The sequence below is a fragment of the Rhynchophorus ferrugineus genome, unplaced genomic scaffold (assembly GCF_030347505.1).
Source record: "Rhynchophorus ferrugineus isolate W39M unplaced genomic scaffold, kcgeb_rfMv2 rfM2, whole genome shotgun sequence".
In the NCBI taxonomy this organism is placed as follows: Eukaryota; Metazoa; Arthropoda; class Insecta; order Coleoptera; family Curculionidae; genus Rhynchophorus; species Rhynchophorus ferrugineus.
In genome coordinates, this window is record NW_027472581.1 from 42,048,476 (window position 1) to 42,074,902 (window position 26,427).

Consider the following 26,427-nt stretch of genomic DNA (forward strand, 5'->3'; position numbering starts at 1 on the left):
TTTCGGTTCTATACCTTGCGTTTCGCCTCTATTTTGTTTTTAACGTTTAATTTTAGTTTTATTATTTCGTAGTCGGTATATATTTTTTCAGTTCTATACCAAGCGTTTCGCCTCTATTTTATTTTTAACGTTTAATTTTAGTTTAGCTAATTTACTCAGGGTTTTTTTGAGCATTTTTTAGCAGTACGAATGTTCATAACTAGTAAATATGTTATTTATTATTACTTTTTTATTAAATAAGTAAGCAGCACCTGCATTGACACATTAAAATTTGAGGCTGAATATAATTTGAATAATTTCATTTACAAACAAAAATTAACGCTATTCATTATTATAGTACCTACAGGTAACTATTATACAATTATAAGTTTTGAAAAAGGTATTTAGATTATTGTAAATTGCGGTGAAAATTTCGTTTAGAATAGCTGGTTCTCATTTACCGCTGAAAATGGCTTAAATGAACAGTCATATTATCATATTAAAATATTCTTGTGTTGAAATATTACAACAAATATTTTAAAACCATATTTCAAATGAGAAAAATATCACGAATCAACATTTGTTTTAGACATTTTTTTGTTCTATCGCTCGAGAACGCTTTTCTATGGCTTCATGTCGAACAAAACGTCTTTCCATTCTAAGCGGAGGAATTCGGAATGGTCACAAAAGCTTTACAAAAACATTTTCTTTCAACGGATATAGAGCGGGTCACGAATCCTTTTAACCTCTGACGCTGAGAGTTCATAGAACCTTTGATGGTTCTTTTGCTCTAAACGTTCCATGTCAGTTACCTACTCGCTCGCTTTTCAGTTTCGCGTGGGATGTATGCTGCAGTATTTGATATAGGAAACATTCTCGACATAATGGTGTTCCTCGTTCTTTTTATTAGTCATTCTCCGACTGAGCGAACAATCTAATATTGAGATATGCTTTTTAAAAATTTTCTTATTATAGTTTAACATATTTTCAGGTTTTAATAGTACTATCTTAAATATAATATCGAAGATATGTTATTAATTATATCGCGTGTTGGAACGGAGTACATCAAAAAAATAGTGTGTTATTTAACATCAATTATTCTAATTTCTTATATTACAATAAATTAATAAAACTGTTGCCCATCGCTATCTGCTCGATTTTCTCATCTTTTGAGATAAATCAAAAGACCAATTCCGTATTGGAAGAAGTTCGCATTGGATACAATTAATCAATTTTTAAACGACTTCGAAAAATGAGGAGGTTCTATGTTCGGCTGTATAATTTTTTTACTGTATGTTCGTCAATGTCTCCGTCAATGTGGGGCCAATTTTCAAAATTCTTTGCTTACTCGAAAGAGTACACTTCCGAGGTGGTCCTATTGGAACGAAGTTAGAATCAGATGAAGGAAGGGGGAAAATTGTGGGAAAACCTCAAATTTCAAAGGCACGTATAATGTTTTCACATATTTTTTATTTAAAATAATCAGATGTTTGGGTATAATGTTATTGCTAAACTGATGTGATGAAAAATTGGAAGTAGTTCAGTGTAAAAGCCATTCAGTTTGCTTTTTAAGCACTAACCAAATCATATGGGAAGTCGTAGAAACATGGCAGGCAACTTTTTCTATGGTGTAATCATTATAATTCTAAGCTCATACGCGGAGGTCGCGGGTTCGATACCCAACACAGCAGCAACTTTCTTTTTTCTGGTTTGGTTAGCAAAATTTCTCAAATCACCTAGACTAGGTAGCGGGCCCTAATGCCTGATTTTCTTATTTTCAATCATTGTTTCTTTATTCCTCTTTTTTCCTCATACGGGGTGTACTTTTACTTAGGCTATCCATTAATAGAATATCTGCGTAACTTATTAAGTAAATGTCTAACACTGAAAAGAGAAAAATAATATATTTTACAAAAAGAATTGAACCGTCTTTAAAGAATAAATAACGAACTCATTAAAATGTAAAAAATAATTATACTTAGATTTTTAACACACAAAAAACGTTTTAAAATAAAATATGTAGGTAGTAATCGTTGTAACAATAACTTAAATATAGGTATATATAGCTTCTGGTATAATAATACTTATGTATTAACACTTGTTTTTCAGTTAAATGCACCTAACTATACTGCACAATATTACCAAACAGTTTGATTGGGTTGAGTTTTGTGTGTCCTATTTTGGTGCTACCCAAGATTTGTAGTACTCTGATATTGACATTAAAATGGAGTCTCCTTGCGATTCGCTTGATTTTCACCCATGATTATATATTTGAAGGAGGTTTCGATATAAGTAATTAGTCCTGTAGAAAACTTAAACTACTTTATTGTTATTAGTGCTTGTGCGATCTGATTGTACGTGAATTGCATATACACAGATTTACTTTCGTTAATTTTTATTTTCTGGATATAATTTACATTTGATTTATAAAGTCTTATTTATAACACTCTAAATTATCTACTTTGTACTTATTGTACTTCGTTTCAATGTGGCCAATTTGATGTAAAAAGGACCACCAATTACCATATTAACCTTCGACTGTTTCGGATTACCTAATTACAATAAAAAATCGATAAGTCGATACCGAGATTGTGATTGATTTATCCGTACATTGTTATGAAAAAGATAAAGGCACCATATTTTAAAGTGGTGAAGTGAACGACCATGAGAATCGAAAATCCATTAAGATAAATTTGTCAACAAAAATAATCAATAAGCGAGTCCGAAATATACTGCAACAGTTTTTGTATGGCAGGAATGTTACGTAGACATGTAAAAGAATCTTGACCCGCAAAACGGTCAGCGAACCGTTTGTTTTCTGGGCCGCACTCTCGATTAGTTACGTCATTGCAGAAATTACAGGGGCGTACCGGCTGGTTCTTATGTTACGATTGCGCTCGTCGCCATATTTAGAATTTGAGTTGCTATTCGTTTTTGTAACGTAATGCATTTTATCGTTGATTGTTTTCGATATGCAACAGGAAATGTCTTTTAAGGGTTGTCATGCAACTTTTTAATGTCATCATGAATCATTGGTATTATGCACTTCTCGGTATTCAGCGCACTACTATATTTACTTGTCATTAAAATGCGATATTGCTCTGTTTTATTCGCAAATATTTTATAAGGTTAATAAATTGCTATAATCTCAATTTTGTCATATAACAGTAGACATTTTAAGGGTTTTATTTTATATTAACTATTGTTTTATACTATGATTTTTTTATACTTTTTACTAATGTGACGAATATAGTACCGATTTACGTGACAATTTGAAGTAATTCTCTCTTTTAGACAGCTTTTGCGTTGCATATAAATTTGCTTTTGTATGTCAAGTCCCCTTTGGCTTCGTTCATTTAGTGCATTGGCTAAATGTTACTTTTCAATACTTCGGTTACTCCAGATTCTGCTTGTAACATATAAGTCAAAAATTTTTCTCTTGGTATATATATTATGCCTCCTTTTATTTAACCTTCCTGAACCAAATCTAATAGTCCTAAACGATCAGATTTCATGAGAATCTAGAGTTTGATTTAGAAGAGACAGTGTTAAGTCAAATTAAAAAAATTGCGCTGAAAGTTGTTTTGATATCCATTGTAGAATGTAAATTCCTCTCCCAGTGAAAAAAATATTCAGGGGAAAGAAGTTGTCTCAAATCAATAAGTGTTTGTCGTTGTTGAATCTAATTTTGAAAGCAAAAACAAATCATTCTATAATAAGGAATAGGTGTACATCATGAGACACTGTTTGAATGAAAATAATATAAAATAATCTAACATTTTAAATAAATAAAACAGATCAAAATAAATGATATAATAAGAACTTTCTCAATAAATCGCAAAATAAATAAAGCAAATAAGCGTGCGAGATCTTGATGTCGGACGATCTTGAAGTGGTCGGGTGGTAGTTCTGGAAGCATAATGAAAACGTACCTGAGCAACCAATTTTCAACGACAAAGGTGAAATTAAAAATATACTTGAAATATTATTGAATTGGTGATTATTTCGATAGATAATTCTAATGCTGGCAGCTATAATAGTATCAATAATAATAGTATCGATTAATAAATATATCGACAAATACTAGTAATGATAATCTCAAGAAAAGACGATGACAATCGTAGACAATAACAATGATGGAATCCAGCATGGTTAATAATAATCTCAGTCCTTAATTGTCAATAACATCGAGGGACAATCATTATAAAGCAGGCAATAATGGCAACTAATAGTAATGATAAGCTATGCTAGGACGAAGTAAATTATCTTTAATTTACCATAATTTAAGGATTATGGGGAATATACGAGTATTTGAAGAAAGAATAAAATAGAGTAGAATAAAATAGATAAAATGATAAATAAATAAGTAGAGGATAATGAATAGAGAGTAACAAAGAGTAAATAATAAATAGAGAATAATAAATGAAAATTAATATGAATATATTAAATAATAATAAGTGAATAGAATATACTAAATCATTATCATATATTATCACATCTATATATCACATATATATTATCACATCTGGCAAATACAGACCCCGAAGAAACATCAACGATGTTGTCATTCATGGTAATTATTTATTTTACAATGCCGTTCAAACTTTTTTCTTAGAAAAAACATGAAAACGACCCAAAATTAAAAGGTCTCCCAGATGAAATTCTAAGTACCATACATATATTCGGAACGACTTATGCTTTCCTTCAATGGTACATGTACTTGTTTTAGGAAAAAATTAACGAGAAAATATAAACAAATTAAACTTTTTAACGCTTAACGCTTTTTCAATATGTGCTTTTATAGCCGAATGTGAAATAAAAATATTTAGTGACAAAAAATAATCCAACATCTTTTTATTTATGCTATTTTCGTTTTAGCTATTTCTTTATAATACTAATTATTATATAATGCCAATTATAAAGTTAAGAAAATCATATCTGGTGGCTTTGGACGATATTTGAATCATTGCAGACGTAAATACAAACAACTGAATATAGTAACAATAATAAATAACGCCATTATGAGCGATCATGTTAAAATAAGTTCGTGCAGTTCGGGTCGTCGACCGCCTGCATGGAAAGTGGGCCAGCTATTTATTATTCTCCGAGTCCTTGAATTTGTTTCTTTCTAGTTTATTTCACTATCAGACCGCATGTGCCGCTAGTTTACATTTTACGTGAATTTGCCGTTCGGTGTGTAGACGTCGTCGTGCGGTTATATAAAAATATCAAACCAATATATCAGGGTTTTTTATTCACACATTGATCATTTGATTATGAATATTTTGAATCGTAAAATTTGCACAACCAATTTTAATTAAAACCATGGCCCGTTTATTATTCGTAAAGCTATTTTAAGATTTTCTCTAATAGATTTAAGGAAATTTTATTTTAGTTTCTGTGACATGAGATATTTTTAAATAAGGTTAAAAGTAGGAAATAATGTGTTACTTAATATGTTAAGATAATGAGATTAAATATGAAATTGATGATATAATATTTAATAATCTACAATTATTATACAATTTTAGTGCTATATTATAATAAATTAGTTATTGATTTAAAGTTTGCTTTAAAATAAGAACGTCATTATTTACTTAATTTAGATTTGGTTCTAATAATTATAACTCGAAATTTTAAATAAAATGGTGATTATAAATAATTAGATCGTCAGTTGCTACGTAGTGACAGCGCTTAATAACTTATTAGATGCATATCTGACTCATCTAAGTAATTTAACATAATTTATTCAAAGATAATTAGCACTGACATTTAACTAAATGACTTTATCATCAGAATTTGAAAGTGAAAGACATATAATATCGCATTTAACATTGAATTTTTCCGTTGTATTAAAAACTCGAATAACCACACCGGAAATTGCAAGGTGATATTTTGCAGAAAAAAAACGTTAATGCTATATTGAACTAATTTAACTGTGAAAAACTGTATGTATTTCTCAACCGACTGACTCGTATCTATTAATTTGGTCCTTGCTAGTATTAGTTTCCAATATGCTTAGTTATGTTTGAAGGTAAATCCAATAGAGCTGTGAAATATGTAATTAAAATATATTATGGTAAAAAGGTGACTTGGTATCGCAACGTCCAAGGCGGCAGGCGGAACTTGAACTTTTGATGGGATATTCTCAGGTTCGAATCCCTCTACGAGCATGTATTTTCAATTTATGTTAGAATTCAAGAAAGATCAACCATCCCTGTCATAGTTATTAGTAGTCTAGGTATCATCTAAGATCTCTGGTGGTGGTTTGTTAGTTGAGTTGGATTGGTACCATGCAGTTCCAGGCTATAAAAGATCATCACGACGACGTCTCGCTCTCTTTTCTTTTCTCCATCTCCTTGTAATAGTACCACTTCCACAGCGCTACCGTACTTCCTCTACCTAACCTAATATCCTGTCAATTCTCCCATCGATCACATGTATAATTTAATATTAAAATAAACAGTATTTCTTCAATCACTGTTTTCAGTTCTCGTGCAAATCCTTCCAAAAATATTAGTTAGTGTTTTGACAAATAATCGCAGCGGCAGCCACACATTTCGACCGACCTGACGAACATTCCTACAGAAGGAAATTATACTAGAGGCTTTAATAACTTTGTATGCAGAAAACTTGTTCAAATCGATAATAAATAACATAATTTAAAAATCAATCGGTATATTTTAACTGCTGGCTTCGTTGGCGCAGTGGTCAAGGCGACAGGACGGTCCTCCCACTGTTGCGGCAGTCGTCGGTTCTAATCCTGTTGGGACATGAATGTATTTTATGTCTGTGATTGTAATTATAAATGTCTTTAGGCAACAGTGAAAATCCGAAAAGTAAGTGGCCAGTAACCAGGCTGTGTAAGACTGGATTTCTTCTGGGATGATCTCTAAGATGGTTATTGAGCAGTCGTTAGGCTTAATGCCGAGAATCTCGGTTGGGAGACCACTTAAACTGTGGGTCCAGTTCAGATAAACCCTCGTTGGTAAAAAGGAGACTTTAAAAAAATATATTTATAATATATTAACCGAGATATAATGAAGACAGACACGCCGAACTAAATTTAATTTTTTTACATCGATTTCGGTTCGCTGCTTTAAATACAATTTTACAAACATCTCGATTCAGAACGAGGATGTCCACGTGAACGGAGACAGCGGATAGACATGTTACTTAGTAGCCATTGACGTCAGCGGCGTCTTCTTGCGGCGTCAGTTGCAGAAGAGTTTTCGAGGTCCGCAGTTAAATTTAGACCGATAAGCAGCGATCCATTCAATTTCGACAATTTGTTCTTGACAATGAAAAAGCTCCTACGTCATCAGTTCTCCCGACAGCCGGTTAGGCCATGTGATCATCGTTCCCGGCACTCTGAGCCCGATATTTTTCAAACTAATTGGATGTTTTCTATCATTGCTTATACTATTTCCATTTATAGAGGACGTATATTTTATATATTTTTAGTATGTATATATATATTTCCAGCTATTCTTAAATAAGATATAATAACAGTAGATCTATTTTTCTTAATGGGATGAAATTATACGAAATTACACATATATGTGATTATATTTAAAAATCGCAACTGTATGCGCCTGGATTAATGATAAATGTTGTAAGGAATCATTTTCATTTTACTGTCACCATTTATATAAAGTTAGTCAGTAATTAATATATAATAGCATCCATCAAACTAAAATTCAGTTTATATAATTCACTTTTATAGAGTTCTTAATAGATCTCATCTTTCCCATTCAAAATTGGTTGTATCATCACGTACGTGAATTTACTATTCCATCTAAATCACATTCACATTCCTTAACCTAAAAGTTATTTGAGTCCCAATAATGTTTCCTTTTTTTTTCAGTTTTATGCTACTTTTTACTTTCTTGTAACAGGAATTATTCAACTTCAACAATTTGATTAAATATGTTTTCCAATTTTCAAGCGAATTTCCAAGTGAATATAGGAAAGTTGTTCAGAATATTTGGCATTGAAACATTCGATGTTTTTCTTTACCAACACCATTGAAGAGTGGAAATATTGAGAGAATTGTGAAATATAAAGTTTCTACGAACTTCTCAAGAAAAAGTTTTATTTTATAAAAAATATAATATGAACTATCCATATAGTTTTTGAATTTGATAATACTCTATATAGTTTCTGTTAGGTTTCTTGATAAAATTGGAACACCGGCTTCTATTTAAACTGTTTAAACATTGACTGAATACATTCTAAATTGGGACTATAATCTAATATATAATAAGCACCGTTATAACATGCAGTTAATATTGAAACAGGTTAGTATTTTTAGATTGATCACTCTAAATGTTAGTCCAGTATATATAACACCAGTTTCGTAAAAAAAAACCAGAATGATTTTTTGTGGTCGGTCCCCGTATGGTCGTCCTTCAATTTCACTTTCTATTTGCTTAACAAGTAGATCGCACTCCGTACTGTAATCGTCAAAGATAAAACGGCGAGGTAACTGAACTCAAACCGGGTCAAAAACACGCATATTTATCTGCTATTAAACAGGCCAATAAGTAATTATGTTTCTTGGTAAAAAGTCACGAAAATATCGCGAAAAAACATCGACATGATTGTAAACCATTGAGTATGAACTAATCTTTAGATGTGTCAGTAATGATTATAGGTTTCATGAAATGTACACTTTTTCTGGGTGAAAAATGAGTTACGATTAGTTTATTTCGCAATATGGTTCATGACTGTTTACTATATCATAATTTCTATGAAACACATTCATATTTGGTGACTTATATGAGAATAATTGTTTAAAAAATCATCAACAATACATAGAAAAAGACCGACTTGCGACACAATGGGTTAAGTAAAAGTTATATATTTTTTATGCCTCGTAAATAGTACTTTCGCGGCATCACGAAACGCATTTATTTTTTCTGTGTTGTAACACTTTCTCTTGCTAAATACGGTCATTATGTTAGATTCCGTGATGTTTCAGCGACGATGAAATGGTTTATAAAATATTTCGCGAGTTATTTCGACATATTCAATTTATATGTTCGATGAGATATTTTTGCTATTCATAAATTAATCTCAGTTGTGTGTAATATTATAGAAACACTCCAAAATACGTAGCATTGTGTTGTATGTGGTGTTGCTTTCCATAGAATAAATGGACATAACATTTTTTCAATTGATGCGTTTGTGTCGAGCAAAACGAAACGTCGTGCGAAAAAAAGGGTCAAAATGAAAGCAAAAACACAACAAAGTTATTCTTCAGCATGACAATGCTCCACCACATGTAGCAAAACCGAAACATGCCCCGAAATATTAAAGGGAAATTACTCCACCTACCATATTTTCCAGACCTTGTTTCTTCTAATTACTACTTGTTGCGTTATATGAGACGTGACCTGTCTAAACCGATGGAATCCGTAAATTGTTGTAAATTCATTGTCTTGTTTGGCGAGCTGGAACAGAATGATGTTAGGCTGATGTTGCTTTAGGTTTAAGATTAGATGCTTTGCAGGTGACAAACCCTGGGCTAGGACTGGAGTTGTTGTTGATGGATATACATAGAAGGCGATCTCCCATACATGAAGTCATAGACAAGTTTAGTCCAGTTTAGGTCCATCAAAGGGCGTGAGAAATGGGAACATATTTAGCGGGAAATTAAAAATATGGATTTTTACTTATAATGATATACAAATAATAATTTTAAAAAATTATTGGCATTTGAAAGATGCCTTACAAAATTTCAAACCACAAAGAATAAATCTGTCAGTTGTTTTTGCTTTTGTTTTTTTTACTTTCGTTTGACTTTCCTTCCTATCTATTTATTTTCTATGTTTCAGGTGTGTAGTGGTGAATCACTGTTTCACTCATTATGTATGAATTATCAGTATGTTGTTTTTTTTATTGATTGTAAAATTGAACAACTATTAAAATATCCAATATTGGTATATCCTTATGTCAACATTTTCTTAAAATTTCACCACATAGCTCCTCCATTTTAGAAAATCTTGGTTTCTAGATTAATTAACCCAGAGGATTCTCCGTATTAAGCTTATTGACGGGCGAGAGCCATTCCAAAAGACATTTGATATTAGTTAGCCTGGTTATTGCATTGAATAAAACAATAAAAAAAACTGCATGTTATCAGGTAAATCTATTTCAGTATTGCTATATTTTAAATGAACTTGAATTGTATTTAAAAAAATGTAATTAGCAACGCAAATAGTAATCACAAACATGAATAGAAACCAGACGTCATCACGAAGGAAAACGGCTCATCGAAAGGCGAACGGAGTTGTTTTTTCCGTTTCGACTTCGAGTGTTTAATGAAATCTAATTCGCAATTTGATGTTACGTCATCGGATTATTTTTGTTGCAAAAATAATCATCTACTCAATCCTGTGTACGTTTTGTTTTCGCACTGACCTAAATTCGGTTCGTTTACCTCTCGTTTATCTTTTTTATCGCCTAATAGATGTACAAATAACCAAAAAAAAATTATAGACCCCACAGTATTTGCCAAACTCTAAGTAGAAAAATTCACCGTGCCGTCAATTATCTCGTAATTTGAGACTACAGGATGTGCAAAAATGAATCATTAACAAGTTCGGTTTGTGTTAGGTTCAAAATAACTATTTACAGTTGAGATAATTTTATCTCCAAAAAAATGTCATTTTTTTTTCAAACACTAGGTTGGATATAAAATTCGTCGAGAATATATTATTCGTCAATTATCAATTCCATGCAATTTTGTGGGTGCAATTTCCAGGCAAACTGTGTGAACGATAGAGAAAGAAACAAACACACGTTCGAGAGCGGCTTTAAAAATAATTAAATTGATTTTGTACATTGGTTTATCCACCATCACGATCCTTATCTAAAATAAGATACCCAGAAGTCATACAAGAACTCCATTTCGTCTCCAAAGCGGGTTACTGTTTTTTGTATTTCAGGAAGGATTTTTTTTGGCTACAAAAACGTTTTATTCGTGAACTATATCTCTAACCTGGTAAAAATAATAAAAATCAGAATCTTTCAGAAAGAAGTCGAGGTTTACAAATTAATAAAACCATTTCAATTAAAAAAGTTAACGAAATTTTTTAACATCGGATTTATTTGCTATGTTTAGCTTTCTTTGAGTTTTAGCTGTTTTTCACTTCTGTTTTAGGAAATGTCTGTTTTATTTCCGCGAATAACCTAAATATAAATAGAGACTGAAGAAGAAAATGAAAATATTTACATTGCTCTAGTAAATTGTTTACGTTTTGCTATGTTATCATATCATTATTGTTATTGTTTCTAATGTTTGAATTGGTGTTACACTGTAACCGACATAAAAACGAGCGGCCTTATCGAATTTGCAAAGTTCATTAAACCGAACAAAGATAAGAGTTCGGTAATTATTTTAGTAATAAAATCAGTCCCAAATATTTGACTGTGCGAGATTAGTTTTAATGCGATTTAATCTCTTTTTTTTCGGCTACGGGCCGAAACTCAACAACACATGACTACACTGACCTGGAAAAATGTACAAATATCCTGTCGTTATTCCGTTGTGTTTTCGATATCGTTTTCCGGCGTGCAGTTGTTTTCGCCAGATGCGAGATCTTGAAGATGATACACATCTACCAACCAGAAATTTGACGTACGACGATCGGGTCCTTGAATATTGACCCAATTTGTGTTCATTCACCTCGTGTGAGATAAGAGCATTATCGTTTTAATAATATGTGTGGCGACCATGAAACATATTTTTGAATGTGGCGTTTGCAGTCGCGAAAATCATATCAAAAGGTGGTTCACATCGTTCTGCTTGTGCCGCCGAACGGATGGTTGTTATTATTGAGGCTGATTTGTTGTGCCGTTCATGTGCTTCAACTGTTGTTTCGGTCACGTGTTGGTGAAGGAGCGTCGCGACGTCAGGTGGGACGGTGTAAGCGCGCGCCTCTATCGCCCACGTTTTCTCTGGAAAAGTCCTCTGGCGCCAAAGAGAATTTCCATCAGTATTTCCAGGACCGCTCAAAGTTTCGCACAACTTTCGAATTTTTACTGGAATCATCGGTGAATTTTATTGGATTCGCTAATTCCCGACGCGGCATACGGAAAGTGAAAATGCCATCATTACGACAACCGAAACAAGTCCCTTCTCCAGGTAAAAATTTCTGTACATTCATGAATAGATTATTTTACCATAATATTGACGTTAATTTATATCAATAAATAATATAGCTAAATTCAAATTTAAAATAATTCGGAAAACGCGAACGTGTGTCGCCATCTACGAGCGAACTCAGCCGTAGCGCTGTTCTCGTATAATCGAACAGATGGCGCACCGTTTCATTTTTCACGAAACTCGGAGCTTGACCTTCGTAAGGATCGATTCGTTTGTGAAAGAGCGGTTTTTTGAATACATTTGATTTAAAAGTTGAATGAAAATATATTCCAGTCTATTTATGATCTGGCGTCTGTACAATTTAAGCACATGTTTTTTGTTTTTTTTATGTAACAAGGCAGTGTGCAGATTCGATTTTTTCGTATTTATTTTGGGTTCAGTAGAACTCATATAAAAATAATTTGCAATTTAGCACAAAACTATGATTTCATGCAGTAAATTATATATTTTTCTTTAGGTATCAGCTTCCATATTATTACTAGTAAAATTAAAGTGTTTAATTATTATTTAATAATAAATTAATTGGTAATTCATTAATATTTCAAATTCAATCAATTGATATCAATATTTCTGACAAATTATTATATATGTATGGTCTATCCAAAGTAGCAGTAAACTCAGGTCATCAAGATGTATAATGTATTATCCATTGCAGTTTGTAAATTCGAATTAATACCAGACAATATCTTATTCCTCATTTTATTCCAGTTAACACGAGAAAAGTTGCTATCTGATCCGTTCGAAGATGTAACCGAATCAGCCTGAAAAGTCGTTGTGTTGTCAAATGTCTGCAAAATTTTCTACCCTACAAATTATTGTGGCTGTTTAATTAACTGTACTTTAACTTCTTGGATAATATACACATTAGATGTGATTTATATTTTATAACATTTTTATTTCATTATGTTATTTATATTAGAATGTTGTTATCTATCAAAGCTAAAATAAACTAAGATGGGTAAAATATCAAAATTAACTGCAGCAACATTGCGACGTCATACATTTAGATGACGTCAGTTCACTGCTGCTTTGGATAGACTATAGTTTGGTTTATGTTCTTATTTTGTGTTATAAGTAAATTAAATATTTCTATTCATATAAACTAACTTTTAGTTATCTTTTGAGATGTTCTCTAATGTTTGTATAAATTGATTGAGAAAATTATTGATTGAAATTAAAATTATATTGAGATATTACTTTATTGGATTTTATTCAATATATTTATAAGGGTTGCTATTTATATTTTGACTCTAGGCAATATTATGTGTTGTTAAGCTCCATATGACGTTTCCAACTGGAGTATTCACCTTCAACTTTTCAAATTCAATTCTTATTTCGACTTTTGGCTACGAAGCGTCATCCTTGTCTACTGTGAAACGTTGATATAATGATTTTAATTGTAATTAATCGACGAAACCCACGAAAGTTATCCTAAATCAGTTGAGCCAGAAAAGATGCGTGTGACTTAAGAGCATCAATGAACATTTAGTTATGAAAAAGATTTGTTCATGCTGGATCTCGAGTAATTTGAGAAATGTTCAATGATGACGTTCAATCTACGTTGATGTATGTAAAAAACATTGTTTTGGAGGTTCCTCAATCAGAGTGGAAAAACTGTTACGAAGATTGTTTCAAGCTCATGCAAAAGTTTTTTGATCATCACGGAGAATAATTCGAAAAATAATAAAAGCACTTACGTTAAGAAATTATTGTCTTTTCATCATTAGGTTCTAAATATAAATAGCAATCTTGGTATTATGCGAATAAGTCACTTTTACATAGGTAACTGATACTAATCATTGTATCCCTGTACATTTAGGTGTGTTTCTAGACATCTTTACCGACCATTTTGACACATTTTTTACAAAACAGACTTTTGATCTCCCGTTTTATCCATGAGGCAACGGTGCCGGACTTAATTAAGGTCAGTCACACCATTTCGAGGCCCCCGACCTTATTCGCGGTTGTAGACCTCGCAATGTTCTAGCTGCCTTATCGGTTTCTTTCATGGAGAGAATGCTCGAGTATGGTAAAAATGCTGAAGGGAAAAAACGAGTCGGTCCTTTTTTCTAATTCCAGATAAAAACAGGACTTAATCGATCGGTTCAAGGCTTTGTTTCTGTTAGAAAACAATGACGATGTTTGGAAATTTCAGATTTTTTTATATTGGATTTCTAAATTAGTGATTCGATTGTTATTAAATACAAAGATGTTGATATTATCTGAATTGGAATTAATGGATCAAGGAAAATGCTTAAAAATATCGCAATAATTATTTTCGTCAATAGTGTTAGGTCAAGAACGTATGTTATATGTTAATTAGAGCATATCCCTTGTTTCAGTAAATTAACATTGGATAGTTGATTACTTGATACTATTTGAATTATAATATAACTAGCGTAATCTTCTTAATCTATATCTATCCTCTATATCTTTCGCCATCAAAACTTTTTACATTTTGCTACAAATTTTATGTATATACGTTTCTTTGGGGCTTTTGGTAGAAATTAAGAAACAAATTTTAATAATTTTTTGTTAAATTATGCGCCAATTATACATTTAACGATAGATGTTTCGATGCACTGGGATTATTTATGTTGACATGAAACACAAAGAAATCCCAGCTAATTTCCAGTTTTAGATTAAAAATGTATTAATAGTGTTTATAACTTATGCTAATTGACAAACCACAAAACACAAATTAATCCGATCCAGGAAATAACCCATCAATTATGGAATTTTTATTGATAAAGACGTAGACCGTCCAATCAACTTATTTCGCCACGAATTGGACTCAGACTAATTACTAACCATTGGTGATAATAGATTAATTGAGGCTCCAAAGTGTTAATATATATCCCTCCTAATACAAATGATGTCTAAAACAAATATTTCCAAGCCACGTTAACCATGCTTCACATGTTACCCCCATAAATAAAAAAATATAATCAGAGAAACATGGGAAACTTTGCTCCCCAATTTTTACTCATTACACCTTGACACCATATAGAAGTAGAGCTTTTAAGTTTTTCCAGTCTTAGATGACCAACCATGTCGATTAAAATTCCTATACCAACGAAAATCAAGATGTCACCAATGCGATAATCAACCGGTATCTCCATCCGGTTACTCCAAAGATAATCGCAATAATCGTTAAGAAACTCTTTCATTGAAAAGCTATAAATATCCCAAATTTGATCGTGATGTTGGTCGTGTCTACCTATTTTGAAACACATATAAAGCCCTTCCTTTTAACTATCCTTTTGTGCTCATTATTGATATGCTGTAATTGATTAATTTTTCTTTTTTTAAAGCTGCGAAAATCGTTATGTAAAAATTATAAGTTGAGTGCGTTTCGTTTCTTTATATGGCTCGAAAGAATGGTCCAATTTCCTTAAACTATAAAAATAGAAAAAAATAGAAAAATAGAAAAATATAATAAACTATAAAGTATTGCAATATAAAACGTTGAGGATGATTCTAAAAGAACTCACGCAATTTCGAATTAACAAACACAATCATCAAGTTCATAAAAGGAAATCAATAATAGTCTAGTTTGACCCATTTCCGCACTGCCACCGTAATGTTATGTTGCACTATTTGCAACAGTTTCCCACATTATCTTGTCCAGAAATTAATAAACAGCCTTGATCCATCCTTTTGATTTCTTATCATAATTCCAACTTCAAATGGTAAACTGAATACTGCAAGACACACAAGAAAAATGACTTTGAACGTACACACTGATTGGTAAACCGAGGCAAATAAAATAAAAATTCATTAAATGTTGATCAGTTTACTTTAACCGCTTTTTGATTCATTTTGGCCATTGGGGCAAATTCTCTAAGAGTTATCCTAAATTGATTGTTGTTTCATACTGATACTGCTATACAAGATTGTTTCCATCAACCTGATTACCATTCGGATTAAATAATCCTTAGGGTTTAGTGATGATACCATAAACTCAATATTGATACATATATATGATATTGATATATATATATATATATATATATATATATATATATATATATATATATATATATATATTTAAAAAATTAAAGACTTCGTTTTGGAAATGCCTTGATGATGAATAATAGAAACGAAAACCTTCGTATTACCTTTTAAATGACCTATTATATTGTTACAACATAATAATGACATTGTGTGATAACAATGACAACTTTTTCCGCTATAAGTATTAGATATTGGGCTAGTGTTATACTTTAATATACGTAATTAATAATCATTAATTATTATTTAATATCCTGCACAATTAAGATAGACATCTGTGTTTTCCCTATTTTTTGTTCTTATTGGTTTTTGGAAAGTTTTTCAACGAATAATTCATGTAATAATAGTATCACTCCGTCAATAGGGTTAATACTTATTTTAAGGCTCACTGTTATGTATGTTATACTGTATAAAATGTGGCGTTTTTCCATTGAATTACTTGATCAATGACTTTTGCGAAATGTGCTACGAAGTAATTACTCGACAGTGGAATGGCCTTGGTCGCTGATGACCTTTGTTTGAAAGCCACATTAAAAACTATATTAATAAGCATTTATGTGATTTGCTATATAAAGTCACGTAATACACTTTTGCTCCGTTTTTGTTTAAATGTGTGTCAATTCGGCGTTCAATATTAATTTCAAAATTCAACTTTGTCAAGCCGGGTATTTACAATTTCGATAATTTTCACGTAATTTAGTGGTGTCACTCGAATTCGAGAGATCGTTAAAAACCACAAGGATCTATAATATTAGCGCAGTACGATTCGGTGTTGTTTTTTTTTTCATCTATTTTTACGACGACAAAGGCCTTCGGAGTCTAAAGATTGAGTTATTGAACTTCGCCAGCGTCGATCCGGCATAATGACACTCTGGCGCGATGTAAAGAGGTCGCGCGCGTCGCTCTTCACGAATGGGGTCGAGGAACGTTCAATGAAGTGACTGACCTCGATAGCGAGGTCGGAAAGGCCGTTGTCTAGAAAAAAAAGCGTTGGCTAGGGAATAGTGGACGAATGAGGACCGTTTTCATAAGTAATTCTACTAATTGATACGTGGGATGATGAGGCATCATATTTTTTTCCGTTTGGTTGATATTTTACATCATTTATTTTTATCATATTATTAGTAATATTTGATACATGCATTAATTTATGATAATAATTTGTTTTGTTTTAATTATTTAAGTCTATTTCTCTGTTTTTTAAACATAATAGCAAGATATTTATTTAATAATATATTAATATATTAATAATTTAATCTTGAACAGCATAAGTCAGTCTCAGACTAATATATGCAATCTGATGTTATATCCACGAGAGTACCTATACAACACCCTTCAAGTGATGTACGGTAACTATGAGGTTTTATTTTCGAACGATATCTTTGTCAATATATAGGTAGGTAAATGTCTATATATAGGTAGGAATCTAATATATGACACGAAATGATTTTAATAAGCCTTGAGAGCACTCTCAAATTTCAAATAATCGGAGGATAATATATACACATCAAATATTAATCAAGAGGAAACAAATTTTGATACGTTGTTCCGAATGCAAGTTAAATTGTAGAGTCAGCATTTAACGAAAAACTCCTGATGTTCTTATATAAATTCAGTAGATAAAAGTTAAAATAGTAACTTCAGAGTATCATCAAACCAACAGTTTAAGGCTTCCATACTTCCTTTTCGTTATCCAGTCACAAGATAGAGCCTCTCATCATTATTTTTCACTTGTTATGGATAAACTCGGAAGTGAGTCCTATAAAATATATATAGAATAAAATACATATATGCCACAAACTGATAACACACCCTTAGTATAAGCAACTGTGGGACTTTCCCTATTTTTAGTTATATTGACTGACTATGTGACTTTAATTTTGATTATTAATACCATATATTGTAATTGTAAAGATGAATATTATTTATAAATAATTTTGTAGTAACCATATATTCTAGGCATATTTTATTACCAACAAATAGCTGATGTATAGGTAGTGATATTTTTATATTAATATTAATTTTATTCTATATAATATTTTACACTACAATTTTTTTATTTTCAGGTAATTATCCAGATTATTGCATAACTTCACCACAAAATTGCTGCGATATTACGTAAGTCCTGTAACTACACTGTTTGGATGCTGCTTTGTTAATAAATGTAATTAATTAGATATTATTTTGAATTATAATTTCAAAATTTCAACTGGCAAACATTATATCATAAAATTAAGAAACACATTAAAAATGTTCGCCTTATGTTTATTCCTAAGTTTTGTCTGTTATATTTACTAGACAGCTCAAGGCCAAACTACATACAACCTAAGAAACTAAACAGTCCGTCCTTGTTTATCTCATTGAAACCCAAAATATGTAGGCAGTTGTCCTCGAAAACTACTCAACCTCTTGAATTCTTGAATCATCGTAGTTTATGGGAGAGATAATAATTTCCAAAGCTAAATTATAGAAGAGTTGTTGTCTAATAATAAAAGAACCACGTATCTTATCATTGTGCGGTAATAAGAAGCCTTGTAATCGAATTTATTTAATATAATTGATTATAAATTAGTGACTAAAGTTACTGATAATTGTTGTTTATTTGATTGCTAAAATAATGTATTTAACATATTTCAATTAATTGATTTAATCAGTAAAATAAGTATTATTGTTTAAATCTTATATATACTATTCATTCCGGTATAATATTCTGGTAATTCATTTTTGTGTGGCTTTACATAAAATCGTTCAAACTTGCAACCATTATTTCGAGATGGGATCCATAATTTGGCTGAAAAAGTAACAGCTATCTGGTGGACCATATTTTGAATAAAATACATTGTACCAATTTTTCACAATAAATCCATTATTTTGCTGCCATTTAATATATGACTTGGCAGTATTGCTCCTAAACACTGTTTATTAATAAATTTCGGGTTAATAATGTTATTTCAGGTTTTTTTTTTCATACTTAGACATTGTTTACTAAGAATGAAATGCCAGAGCCCCTGTTGCTATTTTTGAATATCTTCATCCCACGATCTAAAAATCGATATATCTATTTGCAATGATTTATTTAGTTTGTTATTTGGTGCGTGTGAATATGTTAAGGAATAATTTTGATTATGTTCGCACGGACTGATCGTAAACAGCCTTTTATAATGTTGAGCTGTAACGATATTAAAAACATAGTTGCGATAACGGGGCTCTGTGACGAGACTTTGACTCTAACTGCTGCCATTTCCGAGGTCAAAATCCTACGGTAGTCGAGGTGAAGGATAAGCTATATATACTGGGCGATTTCGAAAGTCATTCGGAATTTTTTCGTAATTTAATCCGAATAAATTATATTTATCTACAATAATGATACCGGTCCGTTTGGAATGTACCTGATGCTTATTGTATAACGTTCTGATGCGCGTATAATGTTGTTTTCTCTTCGTATACAGGCACTAATATTATTCAGATTGAAATTTATGACTAATATAAGTTGGTTATCTAATATTTCGATCTGATCATTAAATTTAATCAGTAATAGTAATGTTATACCAGCCTAACTTAGATCCTGATCCATTAATTACAAGTATAGTACAACATTTTGTTATACGCTGCTCTCGTATGATTATCTTTGTTAAGTTTCCTATATGAAGCATTTTAATTGAGTGTTTTATTGAATTTAGAATTGTTTTGATCGTTTACATGTTATTCAAGTCATTGACTTTGATTTCTTCGAAATATTTTGGTAATGTATGGTTTAGCATATAGTGTCCATCTGATCTTGGGGATGATGTGAATTACTGTTTCTAATGGCCTAATGTCTATTAAAAATATTCTTCAGTGATGATAGATCATTTGTTTTCATATTGAAATTTTCTATTGTTTTACTGCTGTGATATTTGTAAGATTGTAATTGTTTTTGTCTATATAAAAGGGTATACACTTCAATACCAATATAAGTAAATAGACCTAATGCTAAGGACTATGATTTGGAGTGTATTTGTTAAGCTGTAGAATCAGTCCAGATAAACCCCAGGTAGTTAATTGGTAAGATGACTAAAATATAACAAACAAAACAATCTAATATTTGTTGTATAATATTGAAGCTGTTAAGAATTAGATTCTATATATTTATTTAATATAATAATACACAAATATTATATAAAAGATTATGAATAATGAAACGTTCAATACATCTTATTGTTTCTTTAATTTATAATCAAATTTAGTATTAAAGCATATTGTTAAACTATCGTAAATCGAGTAAATACAAAAGGTATACTTGTAAACGTGAAGAGTAACCTGTGTTAGTGATGGGAACTCTTTTATAGTACTATAAATTCGACCAGACCGTTTCACTCTCTTTTGGATTTTTTACTTTTTCTTTTTGTTTATAGCCCAAACCGTCTACTGCCGGCCGAATTAAAAGGCAGCGGACAATTAAAATTAAAGTAGCTCGAAACTAAACCAGCGGACTACGAGCATTGTCGCGTTTCCTTAAGCGACAACGAATTTGTCGTTAACACGCCACTAATTTGTTATTGAACCTAAAGACAAATCACCGCAACCATTTATGCAAATAACACCGAGTGGCTCGCGCCAAATGTCTCACGTTACGTAATGCGCGCACGACGTTGCCGCACTTTACTCATTTACCTAAATTTAAATAGAAGCGTGAACTTGGAAAAATATATTTTTTATATTTCTTACTATAACATGAATCAATGTTCTGTTAAGTCTGTTCGGTGGAACTGGGAAATAACCAGATGTGTTCGAGCGAACCAGAATTATGTAAATGGAATACCGGACGGTTTTTCGATGATGAGGATGGGATTGATCGTGGAACTGGGGGAATTCCGTAATATTTGTTTGTGTTGGAGCTATTTTTACGTGTAAAAGAAAAATATTTACGCTCAGGCCCATCGGCAACATTGGTATGGGCTTAGTGCCAGTGGCCCCTTTGCAAGTCGTTCACCTGACGTACGCCCGAGTCGTTACTCTGTTTACGATCAGGCTGCTGTCGTTCAGACGTGCGTATACGAGGGATCGTATGCATTTGTGATTGTGGCGTAATAGCTAATTAATTGGATATGGCCTATGTACCGAAATGCTTCAGTGTGATTGGAATTGTATTATTATTTTGTTATCGCTGATTATTTTAGAACTTGGATTTATTCTTATTGGGTCAAGGAAATATATATTGCATTCTTTATACACAATATCCATGGGTTCGTATATCCATACAATTTTTTTTGTCTAATTATAAATGAACTGTAATCAGCCATTACATATTTTTATGCCTAGAGTTTGATCTTTTCGGATAATCGCCCCTCGTATATATAGCTGGATATGTCCACGGCGATAAAGCGATGATCTCATGGCTGAATTAACGTAACTGTCCTTCTATGACCATATGCAAATAGGTGCACTCCGTCGTGTGCGTCTCTTGCAAACATTAAACCTCAACTTTATTTTCTTGGGAGGGCCATTTGACGTTTTACTATCTTGACCTATTCTAAAATTGGCGAAGGTGTTGCATGTTATTCAATAGATAACTGGTTATTAAGCATAATTGGTCATATGTATTACATCAGATTATGTTACTTGTTTAGTATAGGTCCACGCGTGGTAAATAATAGCTGATAGTATAGATTAATTTCCTTATTTTATAGTACATGTGTTATATACATTCAAACAAATTGTAATATATTTTTCTAAATATTAACTGTTCATATAATATGACTTCGACAGTCTTAATCTTGTTTTTTTTTCATTATGGTTAATTAAATATTTGAAGAGTATTTCTGTATAAAAGCGTTATTTTGACGTTATTTTAATGGGCTATTAATTATGCAAATTGAATTAGTTATTTTAAAATATTATTTTATGTTATTATAATAAAAAAACTCTTAAAAATGTATAATCTATATTGCTATTGCATTGGTTTTGTAAAATCGCATTTTTAATTTTCTGTTATTTTGTTTAGATAAATAATTATTATATCTAATGCAACGGTACTACTGATTAGTGAATTTTATTAGCGATATTATCAGCCATCTTTTACTTTGTAAATAATGTTGTGTATACGGGTATACCAATGGAGTAAACGTTTAAAATATAAGTTTGGTTAAAAAGTAAACATCTGGTTAACATTTCGGTCGAATTATTTTAAATTTTCATTCAAAAATGAACAAATGGTAAATTACTATGTTGTAACACCTTTTGTGGGCAGTATGCATGCAAATAGATTGAAACAAGTGAAGTGTTAATAGAAAGTCGTTGATAAAATTAAATCAAAGTTTATTTGTTGGTTTAATATACTTTTGTATATAAGGGGCTATTTTTTCTAGTCTAGAGGCTTTTAGTTATAGTTTTTTACTGTCATTTTTTTACTAGATATTTATTGACATGATTGCAACCTTCCTTGTAACCTTCCTTCAACCTCCAACTTTCCTTGTAGTTTGAAATCAATTTAAAATTAAAATTCTTAATCTAGGGCAATGCTGTTAATATACAAAAACCGAACATAATTGTTTCGCCAAATTAAAATTTTATTTTAAAAATTGTAAGAATCCAAGTTACTTTAGTTATAGTTATAGTACTACAGAGAAGGCTCACATCAATTTTCATATAAATCCGTTTAGTAGAACTTCGATTAGTAGAAGCCATATCATGTCAACCGTTCTCGAAAAAGTAAGTTTCGAGAAAAACGAATTTAAAGCTTGGGATAAAGTTACAGTTGTATTGTATGCTTCCTCTACTAAAAAAAACATTTTCTGAACTTCGTTCTTTCAAACGACCGGTTCTGTATTCCTTGAGACATTAGAAACTTGTATTTCTGACTGTTCAATCCAGACATTGACATATAATGGCAAACGCATAGCATGATAGGATATTTTTTGATCATAGGATATTTCATGATAAGATATTTCACGCGAGGACATATCAGCTAGGAACGATTTAGGAGAGATTGTTTTGTTGGGCGAGGATTCTTTATTCTTTTATGCGAGAATATTTTTGTCAGGATAATTATATGTTAGGACATTGTACTGTTAGTTTGCAGTCTGCCTATATGAGTCCGAGCGTTGTCTCTTAGTCATATAAGTTAATATATAGATATAGTTATATTTTATCCTCTCGTTAGTTCTCTTTATTTAGTACATCCCGTAGATCTTTCTTAGTTTGGGATATCGGAGAGAGCCAAGAACCACGTGGCGCCTATTGAACGAACCCCTTGACGGAAACGTTAAAGCTACAAGGCTTCGACATGAAGTTAGTCACAAATGTACCCGATGCAATTTAATACACTGTAACATAATTTGTTGTAAATCCTTTAAAATTAATTTATAGACCTAATATATTGATTGATAACGCAATCAAAACAAATAAAACGACGTTATCTATGATTTTCTTAACCTATGTTAACGACGTGTCTCCAATTTCGACGTCGCTCTACTCCTCCATCGATCTGCATCGAAAAATTTCACTGTAAATTGCATCGGCGGCGGCGTGCAACTGCAATAGTTCGACGGTCGACGTTGCCAACTGTTCCTGTAACGTGGTTCATCGGCCCGCAGGGGTCGATGCATCATCGCGTCGCGGCGAAGGTGCAACTAACGGTGTCGATCGGCCGCGGGTTCGATGACGCCGACCCGAGTGCGTTTACCCTGCTGGCTGCCGGTGCAGTCGACGACGGTCGCTCGACGGGCCGCAGGACTGCAGATGATGGTGCCGGAGGCGGGTCCCAGAGGACTCGGATTCCTCTGGCGCTTTCACTGATCTTATTCGTCTTGTTCGAGAGAATTCTTTTTATGAGCGTCCATAGTCAGACATTAGAATCAATTAAATTCTTTACTTTTATTTTTCAGAAGTTTATAACATTGCTTCGAAATCGCCGTTTCTGTAATTGTTTATTTGATTATTGAAGAATCACCGGTTTCAAATAAATTATTTTGTTATTAGTTTAAATTTTTTTATTTAATAGGAATCTTCATTGTGAAATTTCGGTATAATGTATTTTACTCAAAATATTGTCCATCAATGGCCGCTACTTTTTCCAATCTTTCAGGCAATTTACGGATTCCATCTAGAAGGACCGACATACCTCCTAAGGCTATTCACTGATCGACCCATTTTTTTTTCTTCATAAAAAGTGATGCGAAGCTCAAGATTCATATTTCGGAACAAGTAGAAATCAGAAGCGATGAGATTTGGAGAATGCGGCGGATTCAATTTTGAAGTTTTCAAGTATGTTTCACCGGTTTTACATGTAGTCGAGCGTTGTTATGCTGAAAAATAATATTGTTGTATCTTTTCCAGTAGTTTGGCCGTTTATCGGGCAGTATTCTGCTCAAACGCATCAATGTAGTCGATAGCGATCCCCATTGGCTTTTTGGCTGTCCTCGGTGTCAAAATCACGTTCGAAACGTTCATTCGATCATTCAGTATTCATATGTTCAAATCCATGGAGCATGGTTGCCATAACCTTCACACAGCATTTCATGATCTTCAACTGCTTTTTTCTTTGAATTGAAGTAAAAAGACAAAACTTCTCACGCTGATTTTTTTTCTCCGAGAAAATTACACATACAGAAGAGTCAAGCCCGTTACAAATATACCCGATGTGATTTAATCACACCATCTTGTAAATCCTCTAATATTAATTGATAGTCCTAATTTATTGAGATAACATTTCTTAGGATGATAATTTTGGGACATATTGATCTCATTTCAAAAAAAAACTGAAGAGTTGAATAAATTAAGAAATGATCGATTGTTCTGCTTGGGATACATTAGCTGCTGCAGGTACTTTGATAATTTTGTCGAAAATTGGTACAAAATGCTTATTAATCAAAAGATTTTTTATAAGTTGCTACAATTTTTTCTCATTATTGGCAATATTGTGCCGAAAACCAAAATGATTTGGCAGATATTCATTGATTAATTTTCTCACTTTGTTAGCATTTGGAAACCGTATGCCACCCAAGCCATTTTCTCAATCTTTTCATTGTGAGTTTCGTGTCGATGTTGATGATTTCCTTAGACTAAACCATGAGTTTTTGCGCTTAAGATGTGTCGCACTAGATTCACTTTTAACGTCAGTCCTAACTAGTAGTCTTATCTGGTGAGCAGTACAGCAGCGATGTTAAAACAATCCAGAATAATATTTTCAATTAATTCGTTTAGTAGCCATTTTTCTTCCTTTTGTATCATTCATATTGTTGATTCATCAACTATTAAAATGTTTGAAAGTTCCTTGAGCGTTTGAACTTGGTTTTCGTCCAATAGTTCTGCATGTTCGCAATTAATTTCAATTCTTGTCAAATTGTTGGTCCTTTTTCTACTATAACTACTATAAGTTTCTAAAAGCATTTGATTAGCTTCAATAGCAGATTTCTATAGATTTGTGTCTCTATATACTGAATGGCTCCATAGTGCTAAATGAAAAACTGATATATTATGTAGATAAAGACCAAAATCATCGAATTTAATAGTTATTTATATTGATACTTATTTATATACGCATTTTCATCAACAAATATTGCTAATCCAAATTAATGCTAATCTTAATAGTACGGAATTATTAATTTAAAATAATCCACGATATTATGAAATACATTTACGTTTTTGTTTCATTTTTATATTGGATGCTTTATGTTTAATAATATATTTTAGGTTAAATAATGCTAATGTAATATTCTTTTAATTTTAAAAGCATTACTGTTCATGAATAATATTTGTAAAATTGCTGAGTCCTAAGTAAATTTACTGTTGATGACAAATATCATATAAAATTTACGATTGATAGTTGTTAAATTTAATAAGAGCTAAAAAGGATAATCATAAATATATATTTACTTACATACCCTTTCACTGGAAGTTTCAAGAAAACTAAATTTGACTAAAATGTAAGTAAGAAGGGATTAAACATCCCTATAGAGTAAGTAATAAACTTCTTGTTAGTCTAGAGATCTTTCCATTTTCGCGCCTTTCTCATTTTATTACTCTAGTTTATTATCCTTAATGTGAGAGTGATTTTTTTTGTGCGTGTCTATTTTCAAAATTCTTCAAACTTTCGTTTTTCACACTTTTCACGATGTTATAATTTTTGTAACTCCGAATGGACCGTCCGTGTTTCTTGTTTTATTTATTTGTATATTGAATGATACTTATTTCCTTTTAAAATGTTAGTTTTTAGAATTTTTTTGTCTCTATTTACCAGATTGTTTCTTACGTTATTGTAAATAATAAATAATTTTATACGC

The 26,427-nt window shown here is 31.7% G+C and overlaps 1 protein-coding gene across 2 annotated transcripts in view; it reads left to right on the top strand.

The window, feature by feature from the left end:
* Positions 1-26,427, top strand: part of Eip75B (Ecdysone-induced protein 75B) — an 89,002-nt gene that overhangs the window by 13,616 nt on the left and 48,959 nt on the right. Inside the window, exon 1 of one of the 2 annotated variants that reach the window (XM_076395604.1) lies at positions 11,722-12,130. The exons of the other annotated variant lie outside the window; for it this stretch is intronic. Coding sequence (XP_076251719.1) covers positions 11,737-12,130 — 394 coding nt within the window. The 5' untranslated portion in view covers positions 11,722-11,736. Of the gene's footprint in view, positions 1-11,721; positions 12,131-26,427 lie in introns of those variants that run through there. 2 annotated transcript variants of the gene reach the window in all.